Below are 18,807 nucleotides of genomic sequence, written 5' to 3'. Positions count from 1 at the left end.
CAAAATTAAACAAAACTATTACATTAGTATTGCTATTTTTTTTAACCTTAACTCCACACACAAATATCTGACGTTTTGATGTCCTCAAAAGAGTTCGGACTTTCAGTATTATAAAGGCAAACAGTATTTATCTCATCACATTGGGAGCTTTTTCCACTATTATTAGTGTGAGTCATCATTACTTTCTAAATGGCCACAGTCACAGTCAGCAGACTCAACTTGTTCATAACTCAGTCCTACTTCGTACAAAAAAAACAAGTATTTCAACTTTAAGATATCATTTTCATGATATAATTTACCCATCAGAGAAATAGCAATTACAAAAAACAAAACAAGATAAGATTATTCTTCCATCATTGGGGAAATACAAGTAGTCATAGCAGTTTACAAAAACATACATATACATTATATTAAGAAATATAGTTCACATAAAAAAAAAATAGCAAAGTTATAAAACATAACTATACTAATAAATAATAAATTATAGGAACCATAATTAAACCAAAAATATATAATTAAAACAATTATAAATAAAATATATTCATGACAATAAACATTTGTAAAGGAAAATAAACATACAATAAATATATATATTTTTAAATGCACATAATAAAGAAGTACACGAGTGGGCGGAGGGAGTTATAAACACTAAATTACATTTTTGGATAAATTTACTTTTATTTATTAATTAATACAGATATCCATTATATTTATCTTCTTTTGAGCTCGTAACTAAAAAAATAAAATGTTTTGCTTATATTTTGGCACCTGTGTTGATAGGATCTCTCAGGCAGGAAATGAGTGATATAAGTGAAACAGGTCCAATGAATTTATTTAGAACAGAATTTGCAGATGTAAAATCGCTTTAATTTACAACATTATTTCACAAACACATTACACTGTCAGTGTTGACAGTTTTGCTTCAATTCTTCGCAACCTCATAAATTAAATCCGGCAATCCTCAAAAAGCCGACTCATGTTTTAATTGACAGCTGGTAATCCAATGAAACCGTTTAGCTCTCAATAACTTTAATATTATAACTTGTGGCTGGACCTGCACACTTGAGGTGTGAGTCCAGGGTTACTCCTTCAAGGGCGAGTTTTGACACTGTTGCTCTTCTGCAATTTTTGAAGGCTGTGATGCTGACAATGATCTTGAGATAATAGTTTCCATTTGAAACCAGTCTGTTGGTTCCACAAGCTTTCTGTAGCTTTATAGATATTAAGGCAATTTCTCCAAATTGATCAATTATTTGATTACCACAGAGGATTGAATCTTTTGGAAATGAGCAAAGGCTTATACGTCTTTACAGGAAAATTGGAACTCCAGTCGATGACTCTAATGTGCCGCCATTTCTTTCCTTTATTGTCCAGTTGAACTGCTTGTATTGTAGAATTTATCTACAGAGGATCTGTCAGACCTCAGGATACTGCATTGAACAAATTTTTCCTTTACCTGTAAATAGTTAGCTAAACTAGTTTACAACTTGTATAATGTTCAACAGAACCAACTAGGTGGATGAAATAAGATAATACGTAAACTATTCTCTGGTAAAAATTTATTTTAGTTTATAGAAAACCATTACGAAAAGTTGTGTTACCAATTTTAAATATCTTTTTATTTCCTTTGTGTTCGTTTCAATATGACTTATAGAATTTATTTTCGAGTTGGTTTTCTACTTTAACATTTAAACTTTTTAATGCTATAAACTGTTACTAACCATAGTATAGAGTTAACAAATTTTTACTTAAATTTGACACTAACTCCATCCTTGGTAACACAAAGGTCCATTACAGTCTACTTTTGTTTGTCTCTGTCGTGTAAGAAGGGCCATATGGTAACCAGGTTGCGTATTTTTACATCAGTTTCTGTGGTTTCACAAGTGCCACCCAGTTCCTGCTCAGAAAAGCTTCTTTTAATACTGCAGCAGAAAAATCATTCTATAATGCAGTCTGTTTTAACATTAATTGGTAGGTTTAATTTCAGTTGTACGGTCAATATTGTCAGGTCAAAGGCTTTAAGGGTAATAAAAAAAACATTTTCTACTTGGCAACAATTAATAAATAAACATCTATTGTCATAAAAAGTACACATGACAATGCTCTGTGAAGTCAAACTACTGGGTTGTAAGACCAGAGGCTCCAGGTCACATCTGGCAAACAGAGCCAGCTGTCAAGAGAAACCTGGTTAAGATGTTTTCTTACTAATTAAATTCAACTTCCTGTCACAAATGGCGTATGGCAGACTGTTGTGTGCAGATTTTACATCGACAGTAGAAGAAGGTAGAACATAAATAATATGATTGAGATGCAGTTGTGTTTTATGTTTTAATAAAAAAGGAAGAAAGAAATAATTAAAAGTGAAAATAGAATAAGATATTATGATTTGAATGTAATCCAAATGGGAAATATGTCATTTATTTGCCTTCCTTCATCTCCATACAATGAACTAATTTTCAAAATAAGTGTTTTATTTAATCTATAAGACAGTAAGATCAGACATTGACAGACAATTTATTATAGATAGATAACTAATGTTGCATTAAATAGATGATGAATTGATAGCTAGATTGAAGTGTATTTTCTACTAGGTAGAAAAAGTTGTTACTGAATGACATTTCTGTTGTCATGACAACAGGGACAGTTGTCAGATGGAGGGGACGCATCTAGTCTGCTCAGTCAGAAACAGGGGCTCATATAATCCACCTTTCTGGTGACATGAAACTTAAATTAACATAAATACAACACAAATGATGAGTTATTATGAGTTTGATTCTATCATTTTAAAGTGGATTTCAAATAGTTAAATATCAACTGTTTTGATATAGTGCAATACACTTAGTTGGAGCTCGATGGGTTTTCAGAGTATTTTTTAAATGTTAGTTTTAGGTTCAAGTAGTTCTGTCCTGAAACAATGTTTTTTTTAATGTTTTTTTTTATTCACTGATACTAATACTGGTATTGAAGTTTTCTAATATGACCAAAAAAAAAAAAACACTTTTTAATTAGATCTTAATTCACTATTTATTTCAATATAAATGTACGTTTTGATCTCATCCTATTTTTTTTGCAATTACTCAATGGAGGACTGTTATACTCTCACTTACCAAGCCATTTGCCAATAATTACAATAATCAAAAATGAGAGAACTCTAAATAAATGTAAGGAGATGAACAGAATAATAAAGGACCAAATTCAGATTGCATTCTTAACCCTCCAAAAACCCACATCAGCTGCTTCTCCAAAAAAGGGTTTTAAGAGTTGTTTGTTTCAGCACAATTATTTAAATTGCCTGAGATATTAGAGAGACAAACACAGATGTGAACATCTTATCTAGATTTTCATGTTATTTACAATAACACAATTAGACAACAAAATTAAAATAAATAAAACGTTGAACAGAAGAAAAAAACAAACATAATTAGACAACATTGTCGCACACGGATGACAATGCAAAAAAATAAACAAACAAACAACCAAACACTATAATTGAAAATATATAAACATCGTAGCTGATTCTCTTTGGTACTTTTCAATAAAAACAAATACATTTTATTTAAAAAAAATAGATGATGCAGGTTCTGACGTCTATTATTTGATGTATATAACAGATATACTGAAAAACATTTAGATTACAATACTATTAGATCACAATTATTGTTAACTTTAATACTAATTGTTGCAATCAGCTTTTGTTTTTTCTATTGTAGGTTTTATTTTCTTTGAATATGTTTTCGATTTAGGTTTGTTGCTTGTTTATTTTTACCTTTACAATTTATCTATTACACAATAAGCTATTCTCAGCAGCGCATCTATAGACAACTTATAATAGAAGCAGAAGCACACTTCTATTTTTAGAGGAGGGAGTAAGGCTTTCAGTGAGCCGGCGGTCTTTACTAACGCAGGGTTTCTGAATAAAGAGGAGAAAGAAAGTTGCTCATGTGAAAGGCCGGGCTCTGTCTACACGTTTCACAGGGAATCCCGGAGTGGGCGTGTCTTCTCTGTCGTCACGCTGCCAGAGAGCAGGTGGTGTGGAGCATGAATTATTAAACGCTGTGGCGTCGGCTCTTCAATTTTGGTTAAATCATTAATCCCCAGAGAGGATTAATCAGTATTACAACAAACACCAACCTGTTTTTTATTTTTTTTTAATCAAGGACGCAGGACCGGCTCAGTCCGAACGGAGAAACCCTCCCTGTTGTGCCTTTTCCACACATACAAAAACCAAGATTAGTTCTGGATCATGCAGCCCAGAGCTGTGATGTCATCTCCTGTCACACTCTGATTGGTGGAGCCGTGGTCCAGGCTGATCTCAGCTGTAGACGCCGCAATGATACAGGGAGGCAGTGCAGCGGGGGCAGTGCACATCATGCAGGCGCTGCTTCTCTGGTGCGTGGTGGAAAACACAGGAAGACGGAAGGATGTGACTCTCCATCCACCTCTCTGCTAGAAGTGTGTGTCGGGAGGATGGTACCGATCCCAAAACGGCTTCTGCCATGCATTTCCCTTGACACTGGGATGCTACTTCTGCTCTGCTACATGCTGGAGGAAAGGACATCCATCTAACTGTTCTCTCTCAATGGGGATCTGATCTCTCACCACTGTTTAGTTAAAAAACCGTGGGACTCATGAGAAGCACCAGGAGTTGGATGTAGAATGGCTGACTATAACTATGTTTCTGTCAGGAAGACTTCTTTAAATCTGGTGACTGGATTTTTCCAATATCTACGAGGTAAGTAGGTTCTGTAGCACCTCTCAGCAGTCCCGGGTTATAAATAGGTATCGGCCATTTGTTTGTAGGTGAATCTAATGTGAACTAGTTTCCCTTCACAGCTGTGTGTATCTTGTGCTATGCTTGAGTTGTCATCCCATGTGCATCCTTTTGCATTCGCCCGTGGGTGACCGTGATGTAACTGTGTATAGTGGGCTCTTCTGTACACACGTGATGTGTTTCTATATTCTGTGGGGATGGGTGTTTAAAAATGGCCCCTTCTTGCAGTGAGTTGGCTCGAGCATCCTGACATACATGACATGACAGTTCAGAACTAAGCTGACTACTGCTTCAGTGGTAGCCTCGACCTTTATGCAGCAAAATACATCAACACCACCACGAAAGACACAGGGTCAGATAGAGGGGTAGGAAGGTTTGTGCTCTGTAATCTCTCTGCTCGACCTAATTTCGAGGGCATTTGTCACATATATGTTTACACATCTCCTTAATATTTTTCTTGCTTGTTCACTATCACACACACATTCCCTCACAAACACACACTAGGCAATTGCAGATGTGTTAACCCTTGGCTTGGCTGATGCAGACATCATGACATCTCAGTGCAGTGGATGATACTTAACTCTAAAAGTTACATTATTTTATTTTTTTTGTATCAGTGTTCTTCATATTCATTTATATGACCATCATAAGATACTTTTCAATTCACAGCAGATGATTTTCATAACTTAAAACTGAAATACCACTTTGAGAATTCAACCTAATAAATCAAGTTAATTTAGAATGCATTCAGCTGAATGCCATTTTGTTCACATTTTTTTTTAACATTTACTATATGTCATAAACTGTTAAGTACAGTAAATTTGAAAAAAATCTAATGTGGTGCCAGTCTGTAAAGCTACAGAGATTTAGCTGCATTTTGGTGCCGTATCTAGCTTGCTGTGTTGAATATGTATGTGCAAAAAAATATTAGCATTAATGCAATCTTAGCATCAGGCACAAACAACAGAGATTTAAATAATCAAGAGTTTTTTTAAAATAAATTATGAAAAAAACGTTCATTTTTTTTAATAATGCCGGACCTTGGGAGTTTTTTCTCTGTGTACCTTGAATGTACTATGTGCGTAGGATCATGGGAAGTTTTTAGGACTGACTCAAAGTAGAACTGTGTATTAAGAGCTGTTTCTTAAACGGTTTTTATGGGCATGTCCAACTAGTAGGTGTCGCTAGATAGCCTCAGGACTTGCTGACTCTTTCTCAGTTGACCTAGAAGAGTATTGGTAAAACCAAGAATTCTTTAGGAGGTTTCTGGAGAAAGAGAGAGGGATAAACCAACCTCAGAAAGGCTAAAAAATGGATGGATGGATAAATAAGCTACACATAGCCTATAATCCATCATATTTCTTGGTTCAAAAGCATCTTCATCATTTGTAAATGTTTTCTTTCTATACTGATACATAAAGCACTTAACAGAAAATGAACACAATTACATCGATGCCGTCGTTTAGAGAAAGTATAATAAATTATGAGGTTTAAATATGTCAGTTGTCTGTCAAATTTCTAAATGTAATTTCCCTTTTTTATTAAAATGATAAAGGACATTTAATTTATGCATAACAACTATGTTTTCTTTTCAGACGAGCAGGAGGTGGTGCAGAAAAGAACATTTACAAAATGGATCAATTCTCATTTAGCAAAGGTAAGTTATTATTCTCATTTTTTCCAATGGTGTTGATGAGATAAGACCTGCTGAAATAAAATTACATTAGCATTTGACTGTATGTGCCATGGTACAGAAGCAATGTAAATAAGCCCAAAAATACATTTAATAAAGTTATTTTTACACCTTTTATTATCCTAAAAATGTAAAATAATTGCCATCAATTTGTTTTCATTTAACAATACATTCAGTCCTAGAATTTATATACAATAAAAGAAACTAAAGGTGTGTTAACTACTTATTGAAAATGTAATTATACAATTTATTATTAGCTAATAGCCAAAGATTAGCCCAAACCCTTATACTTTCAATTATATTTGTGGCAATCTGATTTCTTTCAATGGACAATTCAACATATTAATATATGAAAACCAAGAAATTCATCTCTTCTAAATCTGAGACTATGGGTCTGTTGGGAAAGATTCTTTCTAAAGTGAAGGGGTTTTGCTCACGAAAAGAAAAGAAGGCGCATGAGATTAAAAGACAGATCAGTGCAGCTTAGTGTGAATTATGGTTTATTATCTAAGTGAATTTTATGTTGGCTGCGGCACAGAGTAAACAGATGGAGAACAAGAGGATGAGGACATTTCCCTGCAGGTGATAGTGTGTGCCAAAGAATCTAACATATCACATTCATTTAAACACATTATGATCAACACATGAGTAAATAACAATTAATAGAGATAGGCAGGCTTTTACAATTAAGCAATATTAAAGTGTAAATTAAAGTAGGATTACACAAATGCGTAAAATTGTTCTGATTTATTTTTATGCCTAAAATGATGTGCTGTATGTAGTTTGTTCAAGAAACAACTGAAAATCAGAGTTAATGTGTCGAATTGTTCGTGCCATGTTGAATGTAGAGAGTGCAACATTAAGAGAAGCCAATCCTATATATCTTCACACCAGGGTAACACGGGAGTCTCTGACACGCCTCTTGAAACACGTGCCTGAGAAAAACAGGATGAGATATACCAGCTGTAATAGCGGCTGTGAAATGGAAAGAGCTGAAGTGCCCATTATGTTTTTTTTTCCCGATCGACCGGTTGATCACAAAGATAGTGAGGGAGGATCACATGACAACAACAATTACTGCAGACGTGTGGATAATAAAGTATTCAAACTGAACCTTGAGTTGTTAATCACACTAATGCTATTTATATTCATAAAACTTCTTTAATGAATCCCTCTGCATACATAAACGATACATTTTTTAGTATTCTCCCAACACATGCAAAATTGTGTGTCAGAGACCTTTATTACATATTCATTGCAATAAATGTACTCGCTCAGGTAGAAAACACAAAACTTTGCAAGCTCTCTTGATAAATATCTACTTTTACTTTTAATCTTTTGTAAATGTGTTCCTTATATTGTAATTACTGTAATCCTGCTGGTCAATTTCTACGATCAAAACCGTCTTTAGTTATGTTTCGTATGAAGGCATATATGAAAATGTTCACTTTATTTTTGCTCACTGAAGCCCTCACTCTCAACATAATGTTGAGGATTTTTGCCTTATTGTGGAAAAGCTCATGTTAAATCAAAGTATTCAGGAAGGAGGATTGTAGATGGGTTTATCTGGGGTGTGTTTTGCTACTGTTGGAAAAGTCAGAGTCACAGTTCAATGGAAAATGTTCTTTATCTGAGAATGAACTTCCTCTGTTTTCCAATTTTCACTTCTGTGTTTTTCTTCCCATCACTGTCCAGTCAGCTTTTTCCTGTCAGCAATTTTAGAGTTCCTGGTACTATGAATTCAGAGGCCCAAAGTTTATTTGAAAAATTGGTAGAAAGAAATGTCCATAATCCTAAACATGAATGCTTTGTTGTATAGATTTTTAATATATAAGCACCTTTTGACCCTCATCAAGAAAACATGTTACAAGTATTTATTTGAGTTTAAGGAATACTACGGCCTTAGGATTGAGCAATTGGCCTTCATGAGAAAAAGTAAATACTTCTGAAAGGTTGGAAAAGTCTCGGGTGGCAGCTCTGTTTCTCACGAGCAGCACCAGGCCTTTCCCACATTTGGGTTTTTGTGACTTGAATATTAATAGCCTTCACTCACCCTGAACCTCTTTATGATACAATTACTGTGTTTTATTGAAAACTAATTTAAATTTGTGTGATTCATATATTACTGGAACTACAATTGAATATAAACTTCATAGTTGTGCATAATCCCCGAAAACTAAGATGTAAAATATGCAAATAAAGAAAACATATTCCAAACTTTTTTCATTATGATTTGTAAATTAAAAGTAAAAAATATAAATGAATAGTTAAACTAATGATCTTTCTACATATATAAATAAATTAAATTATTATGGATTGAAAAAAGAACCATTTGATGTACCAATTGTTTTTCAGAGATTCTTGTTATACAGAAACATGGAGATATTTGAGTATGCTGAATTTTTTATTAAAATGTAAATCACGTCTAGGGTATTAAGTATTCCTATTGTTTTAAAAAAGGAATAAAAGGTGAAATGTGACGTTCTATCCCCACATATTAAATCCTTTTGTTATCCAAAACCACTCTTAATTTAATGTTATTATTATATAATTAAGGTAAATGCATATACTACAGTTATAAACTTTTTGTTTCTAACTTTCCTTCTTTTTTTTTCTTAGCACAAACCGCCATTTGAGGTGAATGACCTTTTTGAGGACATCAAAGATGGGGTGAAGCTCTTAGCTCTTTTGGAAGTGCTCTCGGGTCAACGACTTGTAAGTATTGATAAAAACTTGTTTGCTACCCAAGGTTCAGTCCATTCTTAGGGAAAATATTGCACACAGATTCAATTTGTGAGGATATTGTGTTACTCTGTATTGGCCAAGTGTGTGTTTACCAAGATGGCTGATGTTAGTTAAAGACAAATAGTTCTTGTCTCGCCAGAATCTGGCCAATTCCAAGTCCATGAGTAACTTCTCAGTGAGAGTGTGTGATGTCTATCGCGTCAACAATTTGTAATAACACATACCTACTTTGTTGAAGCATCCAAAACACAAGTCAATAAGATACATGTCAAAATGATTTATCATAAAACACTCATGACAATTCTAAATCATTAGATCATTATGCAGAAACGCTTAAAGCTATACAGAAAAAAAGCTAAAAAAAAACGTGTGTTTCAAAGGTAAGTCAGGTATACAAGTTTGCTTCAGTGGCTAGTATTTAATACATATGGTTATAATTGAAAATTTGAATTTCTTTTCATTTTCTTGCAAATCTTGACATATAATTATTGGAATAAAACTGGTTGCAGTCGCATTAAAGCAAAGAAAAATGCGTATTTGTTCACACACTTAGTACACAACACGCTAAAATCATTCTCAATCCTCCGTTGTTAATTATGGAGAATAAACACAAAAAGTCTAATGTTAAGAATCGATTCTAAGAAGATGAAAGTGGAAAAGAGTATCAAGAGTGTAGAAAGATGTAGCTAACATACGTGAGAGACAGATTCATTATCGTGGGTAATGTAAGAGAGTTGAAGATGATCAGGTTTTGGTAGAGAGTGACTAAAATAGTATAAATTATTTCATCACAATAACAGTTCAGGTGGAGATAAAGGTCAAAATGTTGGTTTTATGAAGAGAAAGAGCGAGTAGGAGGAATGGCTCGCTTAATAAAAATAAAGCATTGTTCTCTCGTCGTAGTTTCTTTTTCCTTTCCCTTTATTAGTTTTCATTTAGTATGATGCACCGCATCAGTGTCTAACTATAGCTTTGTTCTTTTCAATCAGCCCACTGAGCAAGGACGACAGCTCAAGAGGATCCACTGGGTCTCCAACATTGGTTCTGCTCTCAAGTTCCTGGAAGGCAGAAAGGTAAGCAATGCTAGCGATATCATTATTAACGTGTTCAAAGATAGATCATAAATTAACAGGATGGTTGAGAGTGTGCGAAGAGTCCAAGCTGCTGATTCTCTTCTGCTGGTCAACAAGTTGGAAGCTGAGGGAGGCTAGAAAAAGGACTACTTTGGTTACATAACCGATTTAGAATCATAGGCTGCATACAGCCTGTGTCCCACTTTTCTCTCTGGGTTCTCTGAGGACTTACATTGTTGTGATCTTTCTCCCACCATGTTTGCCTTCAGTCTGTGTATCGAGGATCTCCGGTCAGTTTCCCTGCATTGGCTTTTGGGTTTTTATTTTTGATGCACGATGAGATATTTGGCAGTGCTTGGATTTCTGATCTAAATATAACTTGTACTACATACTCTGGCTGGATGCGGAAATCTTTTATTTTCTCTGCGTATGAATTGCTTTTGGCGTTCTGGCAATATTGATGCATCACAAATAGATGCATTGACAATTGATTACTTATACCTAAAGCAAGCTTGCAGTCATTATTTGGACTTTGAAATGTTCTCTGAAAACAAGAGGATTTAGTTGTCATTTATTGATTCATATTTCTTCTCGTTTCAGATCAAACTTGTCAACATTAATGCCACTGACATCGCAGATGGACGACCATCGATAGTCCTCGGCTTGATATGGACCATCATCCTCTACTTTCAGGTATTTATTCCAAAGCAGACTTTGAGAACTGCCCACTGTGAAACCATTGGAGTTGCATAGTCACCTTTAATTATCACAATTTAATGCAGATAGAGGAGTTAACCAGCAACCTTCCAGCGCTTCACGTCCTGTCGGTCAGCAGCTCCTCTGGAGAGAGTTTAGCTAACTCTGATTCTGGAAGCCCTCCCATGAAAAGAAAGGTGGTCAAGTTTCAGGGCAGTGCCAAAAAGGCCCTGCTCAGATGGGTGCAGTCCACTGCTGCTAAGTAAGTTCATTCAACTCTTTTGCATTTATCATATGGATTTATATCAAGAAACATTGATATTAAATTTTGATAAGGTTATCAGCAAGGGATTTCTAGAAAGAGATCTGATGTAGAAGGAGCTTTATTCATTTATTGAGACCCTTTTTTGATTATCCTTAGTAATTTGAACATCATTTATGTAAATATTCTTGTATTAATGGACCACATTCTTTTTCATTATTCCCTAATCCCTTTTCTGCAATAACACGGTCCCATAAACTGTTTTATTTAACTTATTTACAGGCATAAGAAAGCCTCAAAGGCTCATAACTGTGGGTTGTCCTATGTTGAACTTTTGTGCGTTTTCTATTTTTAAAAATTGCACTTGTGCATAGGTATATAAAAAGCCCTCATAGCTAGAATGCAGACTATGCGATTCACCATGGCATTAGATAATAAATGATTGTTCCTCTTACTTCTCCATTTAGGACTCGCCCTTACAAGATAACTAGGATAACTTTTTAATTAATTTATTCAACATACATTTCATTTAAAATGTCTCTCTTCTAACATAATCAAGAATTCACTTGGCTCCTGGTAGTACAACAACTTTGATATAATCCGTACTGAAATTAAACCAATTATTATCTAATTATTAGGAATTTTGAATTTTATTCTCAGGCAGCATGGGATAGAGGTGAAGGACTTTGGTCCCAGTTGGCGTGATGGCGTTGCTTTTCAGTCCATGGTCCACTCCATCAGACCTGACCTGGTGGACATGGAGTTGGTCAGAAGAAGAAACAATCGGGATAATTTAGAAGAAGCCTTCGCACTGGCTGAAAATGAGCTTGGGATTCCCCGTCTGCTCGATCCAGAAGGTGCGGACAAACTTGTTGTCCTCTGTTGCATATTGTTGAACAACGATGAACAAGTCTTAAAACGTTCAATTCTGCTGGCAGACGTGGACGTCGACAAGCCTGATGAAAAATCCATCATGACATACGTGGCTCAGTTTCTCAAGCACTACCCAAATCCTCACCACTCTGAAGCAGATGGATACCATGGAGAGGTATTGCCCTTAAAAAAATGTTTTTCATTCTTAATGGATGTCAACTTTTGTCTGATTTGATTGTTTACACATTGAAACCAAAGCAATTTTCTTTGAATTAATTTGTCCAAGATGTTTGTTTTATGAGGTTATCATGCATGAGTAAACTTTCATTATGAATAAGACCTTAAAATCCTATATTCTTATTCGTGGGAGTTTTGGTTTGGTCTCACTTAAATAAAGCAGTAGATTTTTTTATACCATAACCATCTTTCCTTTGATTTTGTTGGTAATCATCCATGATAATATACATTAAACTATTTTAGAATTGTTAAAAACTGATGGTAGCCCTTCGGGCCACACCATGTCCTTGGAGTAACTCGCAGTTTCAATTGATGACCCCTGATCTAGGCTTTTGCAGAGTAGGTTCTGAATAATAGTGGAGGAGCAGATGTGTTTAATGAATATCTATGGGTCTCAGCCGACCCATGATGTTATTATGTCTAACATTGGAGATTGTGATCCTCTTCACTGCAGTGTGATTCAAATAAATACCATTTTATATTATATTAATACAATTAGCTAAATTATGTTATCAAAAACAACCTTCCTATCTATCCAGTCTTCTGCATATGTTTCACTTTCCAAGTTCTATTCTAAGCTTTGCACTGTCAATGTGGCTACTGTTCTGCTTCTCTGACAACTTTTAACCGTCTCTGTCGTTCTTGCTGTGCCTGCATCTCTGTGTGTTTGTTGCTTTTCCTGGAAAGTTTGCCGGGCCAGACATTGAACAAATGCTTGAGGTATGTTGAGAAGAGTGCGTTAAGCCTTGCAACTATTTCACTGTTATAATGTCTGGAATACATTTTTGCCTGAAGTAGATTTTTAGGTATGTGACTAACATGAAACCTTACTTTATTGGCCTTCATATACAATATATGTACTATTTAAAACAGAGGGAGGAGCGGAAGTTGCTAAGAGAGCTGAAGGTTTTTCTCGACCAGCTGGAGAGGGACGTCCTCAGAGCGCAGGGAGCAGAGGGAAATCTCACAGAAAAATATCAGGTAAATACTATATATTTCTACTTCTCTCTAGGTGTTTGTGTTTGCATGTGAGTGTGTGTCAGTGACAATCAAGCCATTGAATAAAGTCAGAAATGGGCGCAAATTGCGTCACATTTCTATTAAATTTAAACAATATGTCTCCAAGTAAAGGGGTGGTTTCTAGAATTCGAGTCCCTTTTGTTAATTAGAAGAAAATCTTATGCAATACAATTTAAGTTAAATGTATACTATATTTAATGAAGTATATTAAATAATTAATTTAATATATACAGACAGTTTGGCAATTGTAAGGCCCATAAACCATCTTTACTTTTCTTTACTCAGATCCCTCTCTCACTAGACTTTTTTTTTGTATGTATTTTTTGTAGCCAGGGAATGGGTAAGTTTTTTTTTCAAGTGATTAGTCCACTCAGGTTAGAATCTCTTGTGTTGAAATCTTTATGTTTCAAAAGTTAAACATGAGTTTTTGTCTGCACATGGTATTTTATTTTGTAGATCACCCCCATTGTACTTTGTCGACTGACTACCTATAAGAACATGACGCTGTAAAAATCCCAAATAAAATGAATCCTTTTCGTACGTTTAGTTAGTAATATAATCTAATTTAATAATAAATAATAATAATAATTAATATAATACAAAAAAAAGAAGTTTTGAAACATGTCCATTTGCAGGCATTTAAGAGCTTCCGTGTTCAGTACGAGATGAAGAAAAAGCAGACAGAGCCAATGCTGCTGCCAATCCACAGAGATGGGAAGCTGTCCGTGGACCAGGCTCTGGTCAAACAAGCCTGGGACAGAGTTTCTGCAAGGGTACGTAAATCTGTACTTGGAGGTCAACCTCTCGTTTTCCTTTTTTATAGAAATGCTCTTTATAATTATTACTAGTAATACTCTGATGAAGCTTCATGAAGCAGTGTCATTATTTTCAGAGTCCACTAGATGGCGGTCTCTACATCATTTTCCTTTGCTCCTGTCATCTGTTTAAATGAAACATTTTTAAACTGATGGCGCCACCTACTGACCTCTAAACAACATGCTTGATGAAGCCCAATCATCCCATTACTAGTTATTACTCCTGATGGTTACTAAATGTATGCTGGAAAATGAGATCTGAAGTGGAATCTATTTTATAAATACTTTTGCCATTTGCAGCTGCTGGAGTGGCACATCAATCTGGACAAGTCCTTGCCAGGTCCACTTGGAGTGATCGGGGCCTGGCTGCACAGAGCGGAGATAGCACTCAGGGAAGATGTTCCCTCCCACCATGCCCACGAAGAGACTGCTAATGTGCTTCACAGGAAGCTGGAACAGCACAAAGTGGGTCCAATCAGAGTTTGGATTTTTCCCATGTGGTTAACTTTTGAATTATTCTTGCCTGAATTATTGGTTGCTTTTAGGATGTGTTGAAAAACTTGGAGTTGCACAGGCAACCATTCCACCAGATCCATCGCGACAGGTCGGTGAATGGAGTTCCTGTTCCAGCAGAGCAGCTGCAGGATATGGCAGAAAGGTAGGATTATATCTGGATGTAATAGGAACATTTAATTTGGGTTTTTAATATAATGTTTAGAAATAGGGATGTGTATTTAAGGGCCACTACGTAAAGTGCAGATGACGAGACGAAGCGTATAATTTCATACACGCAACATAAAACTAGTACTGGTAATTTTCTTTGTTAGAATAAGGTGTAGCTTTTTTGTTTAGAATTTAGATGATCCCAAACTTTTTCTGAACATACAGTCCATGGTTGGTTTGAAGTACCTTTGTGACCAGAGCATGGCCTTGCACTCCCAGTTACTTAAGCTGATGCCATCATTATAGTCTCCAGTGCTAGTGCTGGGCTGATGAAGCCTCAAGAACCATGGCCATCATGAACCATGGCCACTAGATGGCAGTATTTGCAACATATTCACCTGTTTCCTACTATTTTAATGAAACCATCCAGGATCAGGTCGTCCTCTGATCACCTACTACGGACTAGAGCCATTTGAGATTCCGCCAGAGTAGAGCAGAATACAGATGGTGTCAAGATAGAACTAATATAAAAGCTAATCATCACTTACTCATGTATTGTTTATTTAAAGTTTTTTTTCCCTTTTTTTAATATATTATTTAATCAAACAAATTCATTTTTGTCATTTGATTGCAGGTTCAATTTTGTGTCCACATCATCTCATGCTCACTTGATCAAAATGGAATTTTTGGAAAGGAAGTTCCGCCTCTTGGCGTTCCTCATCTTGGCCGAGTCCAAGCTCAAGTCGTGGATCATTAAATACGGCCGACGGGACTCAGTGGAGCTGTTGCTGCAAAGCTACCTTGTGAGTACTGCTGATTGAAAAAAACGACTAGCTCTTGTGTCGTCTCTTCATCTCTGTTCATGACCATTGTTGCAGACGTTCATTGAAGGTTACCAGTTCTTTGAACAATATAACACCATGTGCTTCGAACTGAAGAAAGCTGCGGAGGTCTATGTCAAGACGGATAGCTCAAGTAAGAACTTTCTTTTAGGTTTTTATTCTATGTTTTTACAGTGCGTTTTCTTACATTTAGTCATTGGTTTTACTTTTTAGGGTCTAACCTAAAACTGGTTGCAGAACCGTACATTGTTTTTTTTTGTTTTTCTTTTGTTGTGAAGAATATAATTCATGCATATCAATATCAGGATTGGCAAGCAGCTGCTAAAATTCCATTTATTTCTATTTTGTCATCGACACCAGGTCTGGACTGGTTATTAGTTGAGTTCTTAGCAATGCTCGGTGGACCGTCGCATGTTTGGGGCGATGCAATCAGAAAATTGAATTTTATAAAGTGATTTTTAAACTATTAGTGGTCTGGTCAAAACAAAATTAGGCCTAGACGCATTTTGCTTATGGCATTATGTCGACTTTGTAATGTAATTACCATGAATTAATGCTTTAAAATACCAAATGAATTCATACAAACAGATGTTAGATGATTAAGTGATGATGTTCATCACTGCAGAAAAATAATTGGGTGTGAGTCGCCATAATGTGTGGTCTGGAACTCGCTAATGGATCGGGTCTTCTGTCCGGAGAAGGACAAAACTATAAATGTTGTTCCACAATTTTATTCCGTAGAGGAGTGCTAGAAGATTTAATTGGCTCAGTTAGTCGTCAATTAAAACAATGTATTTGGTATTTAAAACATTGCCGGATTTTGAAAGTTTAATGTTTAATGAATCCCTGTGTCTTCCAAAATGAGCAACTCTGGCCTTCAATATAAACTTATTTTCATCCGTGGTGCTCAGCAATTAAAGCTTGTAGAGATGGGTTGATGAGACCTCATGATACAGTATCAATTTGGTGCTGTGTCATGATGCAGTGTCTTCATTTTAAAAGACCACTAGATGGCACCATCTGCATTATAAGATATTGGCTGTGATCTTCAAACCCATCATGAGGCCTAACCAACCCATCACTACAAGATAGACTAGTGTTGGGGAAATTAATTTTAACGAAAGGGTAATTAAACCTTTATTTTCCGTTCAGGAACCCCATCCCTAAAAGAAATCAAATGAAAATCTAAATTAAAAATAACATCAGAAGAATCGTGTCGGAACACAACATGATTCAACTGTTTACTTAAACCATGTCCTTTTCTAGCATGTTAGTCTCTCTTAATAACTGTCACAACCCTTTTATGAAATATTTGACAACCTGATGTTGCATTACACATGAATAATGTATGTCTAACTGCATTAACCAGATCGCCACTTAGCATGGGTGCCTTTAATCAATCAGCCTCTCGAGACCCACTGAAATCAATTGGTTTAATTCGATGTCTGTGTTCTGACCGTTCGTTTTTAGTTGATGAAGCAGAACGAGTGAGCAGGTTCCTCTACGATACCACGACTCAGTGGAAGAACCTGGCGCTGGAGGTGCGGAGCGTCCGGAGCATGCTGGAGGAGGTGATCAGTAACTGGGAGAAGTACAGCAGCACCGTGGCGGCACTGCAGGCCTGGTTAGAGGACGCAGAGCAGATGCTCAACCAGTCGGAGAACTCAAAGCGGGTAAGTAGTCATTTTAAAGATTCACTAAAGTACATTTTTAATATAAAAATCTGCATCACTTTTTAAAAAACAGGATGCAGACCAAAGGGTGCCATTGTTCCTATTTCTTCTTTTTCAGGATTTTTTCCGCAACCTTCCCCACTGGGTCCAGCAGCACATGGACATGAATGACGCTGGAAACTTCCTCATCGAAACCTGTGATGACACGGTCTCCAGAGATCTCAAGCAGCAGCTGCTGCTGCTGAATGGAAGATGGAGGGAGCTGTTTGTGAAAGTCAAAAACGTAAATAATCGTAACGGTTGTTAAATAGACGGAAATGTTTGTTTCAACTAAATCAAAAAAAGCATTTCCTTCACAGTATGCAAGAGCGGATGAGGTTGATAAGTTGAGACAGGACTACCGGGATGGTATCAACACCTTAAAGATGTTCATGGACGCAACAAATGAGAAGATGACAGCCCCGGTCCAGATATCCTTCTTGAACGTCAGAGCGTTTGTTCAGGATGTTGAGGTAAACATCAGACACTCTATTCCTCCATTCACAACCCTTTATCACTTTTATTTTTCACCACAACTATACACTGTTTTGTTGGGTTGGTCATTTTTTTCCGTAAGAATACTATGCATTACAAAATCTGATTCTTTAGGAAATCAAACACAAAGTCCCGGCGATGGAAGCCGCATGTAAAGCAGCAGGCCGGACGGCCCAGCTGCTGACCAAAGACACTTCACAGGGAGAAGTTTGTGAGATGATGACGGTGATGACGTCCATCAAAGAGCAGCTTAGTAAGGTATTGTACATCCGACTCTAAAGCTTTTAATCACAAAAGAAGTTCATCTTAATCATTTACTATTATTTTACTTTCAAATTATATTCTGCTGCACAAACAAAATCATTTCTTACAATGAATACATCACAAAGAATCATTTCTTAACCTTGAGCCCATTACAAAGTAAGTAGAAATCAGTCTAGTTAGACCGGCGGTGGCTTCTTAACCACCTTAATGCACAACTTAATTTATATTCATTGATATGTTTCAATGAGGAATTGATTATTTATGGGTATAGTTTGTCCCTCTGACATTAAAATGATATCAGATTTTTTTTAATTTTTATCTTTCTGTCTGTTTTATTGTTTTGATTTGATTTGATTTACCTGAAGTGTGTCTGGAGATAACTTTCCCAATAAGCATTATTTGTTGATTATAACAAGACTACATTCTAATTTAGCTGAAAAAATGTAAAATATTTTTTATTTGTCCACACAAAACATTTTTTTAGGTTTTTATAAAATAATAATTATGAGAATAATACGCATTTATTATATGTCACTTGTCTCACTGGGCTTCGGTTCATTAGTTAAACAGTTTTTTATGTGGTAGGGAACTGTCATAATGGCTCTTAACATGTTAAAGGTTGCCTAAATACAGTTAAGGAAGATAA

The 18,807-nt window shown here is 35.8% G+C and overlaps 1 protein-coding gene across 1 annotated transcript in view; it reads left to right on the top strand.

The window, feature by feature from the left end:
- Positions 1-4,635: 4,635 nt before the first annotated feature.
- syne1b (spectrin repeat containing, nuclear envelope 1b) overlaps positions 4,636-18,807 on the top strand; it is an 87,170-nt gene continuing 72,998 nt past the window's right edge. Inside the window, exons 1-19 of the mRNA XM_087779630.1 lie at positions 4,636-4,732; positions 6,367-6,428; positions 9,084-9,179; positions 10,199-10,282; positions 10,883-10,975; positions 11,065-11,240; positions 11,901-12,097; positions 12,179-12,288; positions 13,038-13,070; positions 13,224-13,331; positions 14,006-14,143; positions 14,486-14,650; positions 14,731-14,843; positions 15,483-15,651; positions 15,727-15,823; positions 17,161-17,363; positions 17,482-17,646; positions 17,723-17,875; positions 18,012-18,155. Of these exons, the coding sequence (XP_087635756.1) occupies positions 4,657-4,732; positions 6,367-6,428; positions 9,084-9,179; positions 10,199-10,282; positions 10,883-10,975; positions 11,065-11,240; positions 11,901-12,097; positions 12,179-12,288; positions 13,038-13,070; positions 13,224-13,331; positions 14,006-14,143; positions 14,486-14,650; positions 14,731-14,843; positions 15,483-15,651; positions 15,727-15,823; positions 17,161-17,363; positions 17,482-17,646; positions 17,723-17,875; positions 18,012-18,155 (2,382 nt within the window). The 5' untranslated portion in view covers positions 4,636-4,656. The remainder of the gene's footprint in view (positions 4,733-6,366; positions 6,429-9,083; positions 9,180-10,198; positions 10,283-10,882; positions 10,976-11,064; positions 11,241-11,900; positions 12,098-12,178; positions 12,289-13,037; positions 13,071-13,223; positions 13,332-14,005; positions 14,144-14,485; positions 14,651-14,730; positions 14,844-15,482; positions 15,652-15,726; positions 15,824-17,160; positions 17,364-17,481; positions 17,647-17,722; positions 17,876-18,011; positions 18,156-18,807) is intronic.

This window comes from Callionymus lyra, chromosome 18, assembly GCF_982586985.1.
Source record: "Callionymus lyra chromosome 18, fCalLyr1.hap1.1, whole genome shotgun sequence".
Taxonomy (NCBI): domain Eukaryota; kingdom Metazoa; phylum Chordata; class Actinopteri; order Syngnathiformes; family Callionymidae; genus Callionymus; species Callionymus lyra.
The sequence above is the reverse complement of the archived record's forward strand: the minus strand, read 5'-3'. Positions and strand labels throughout refer to the sequence as shown.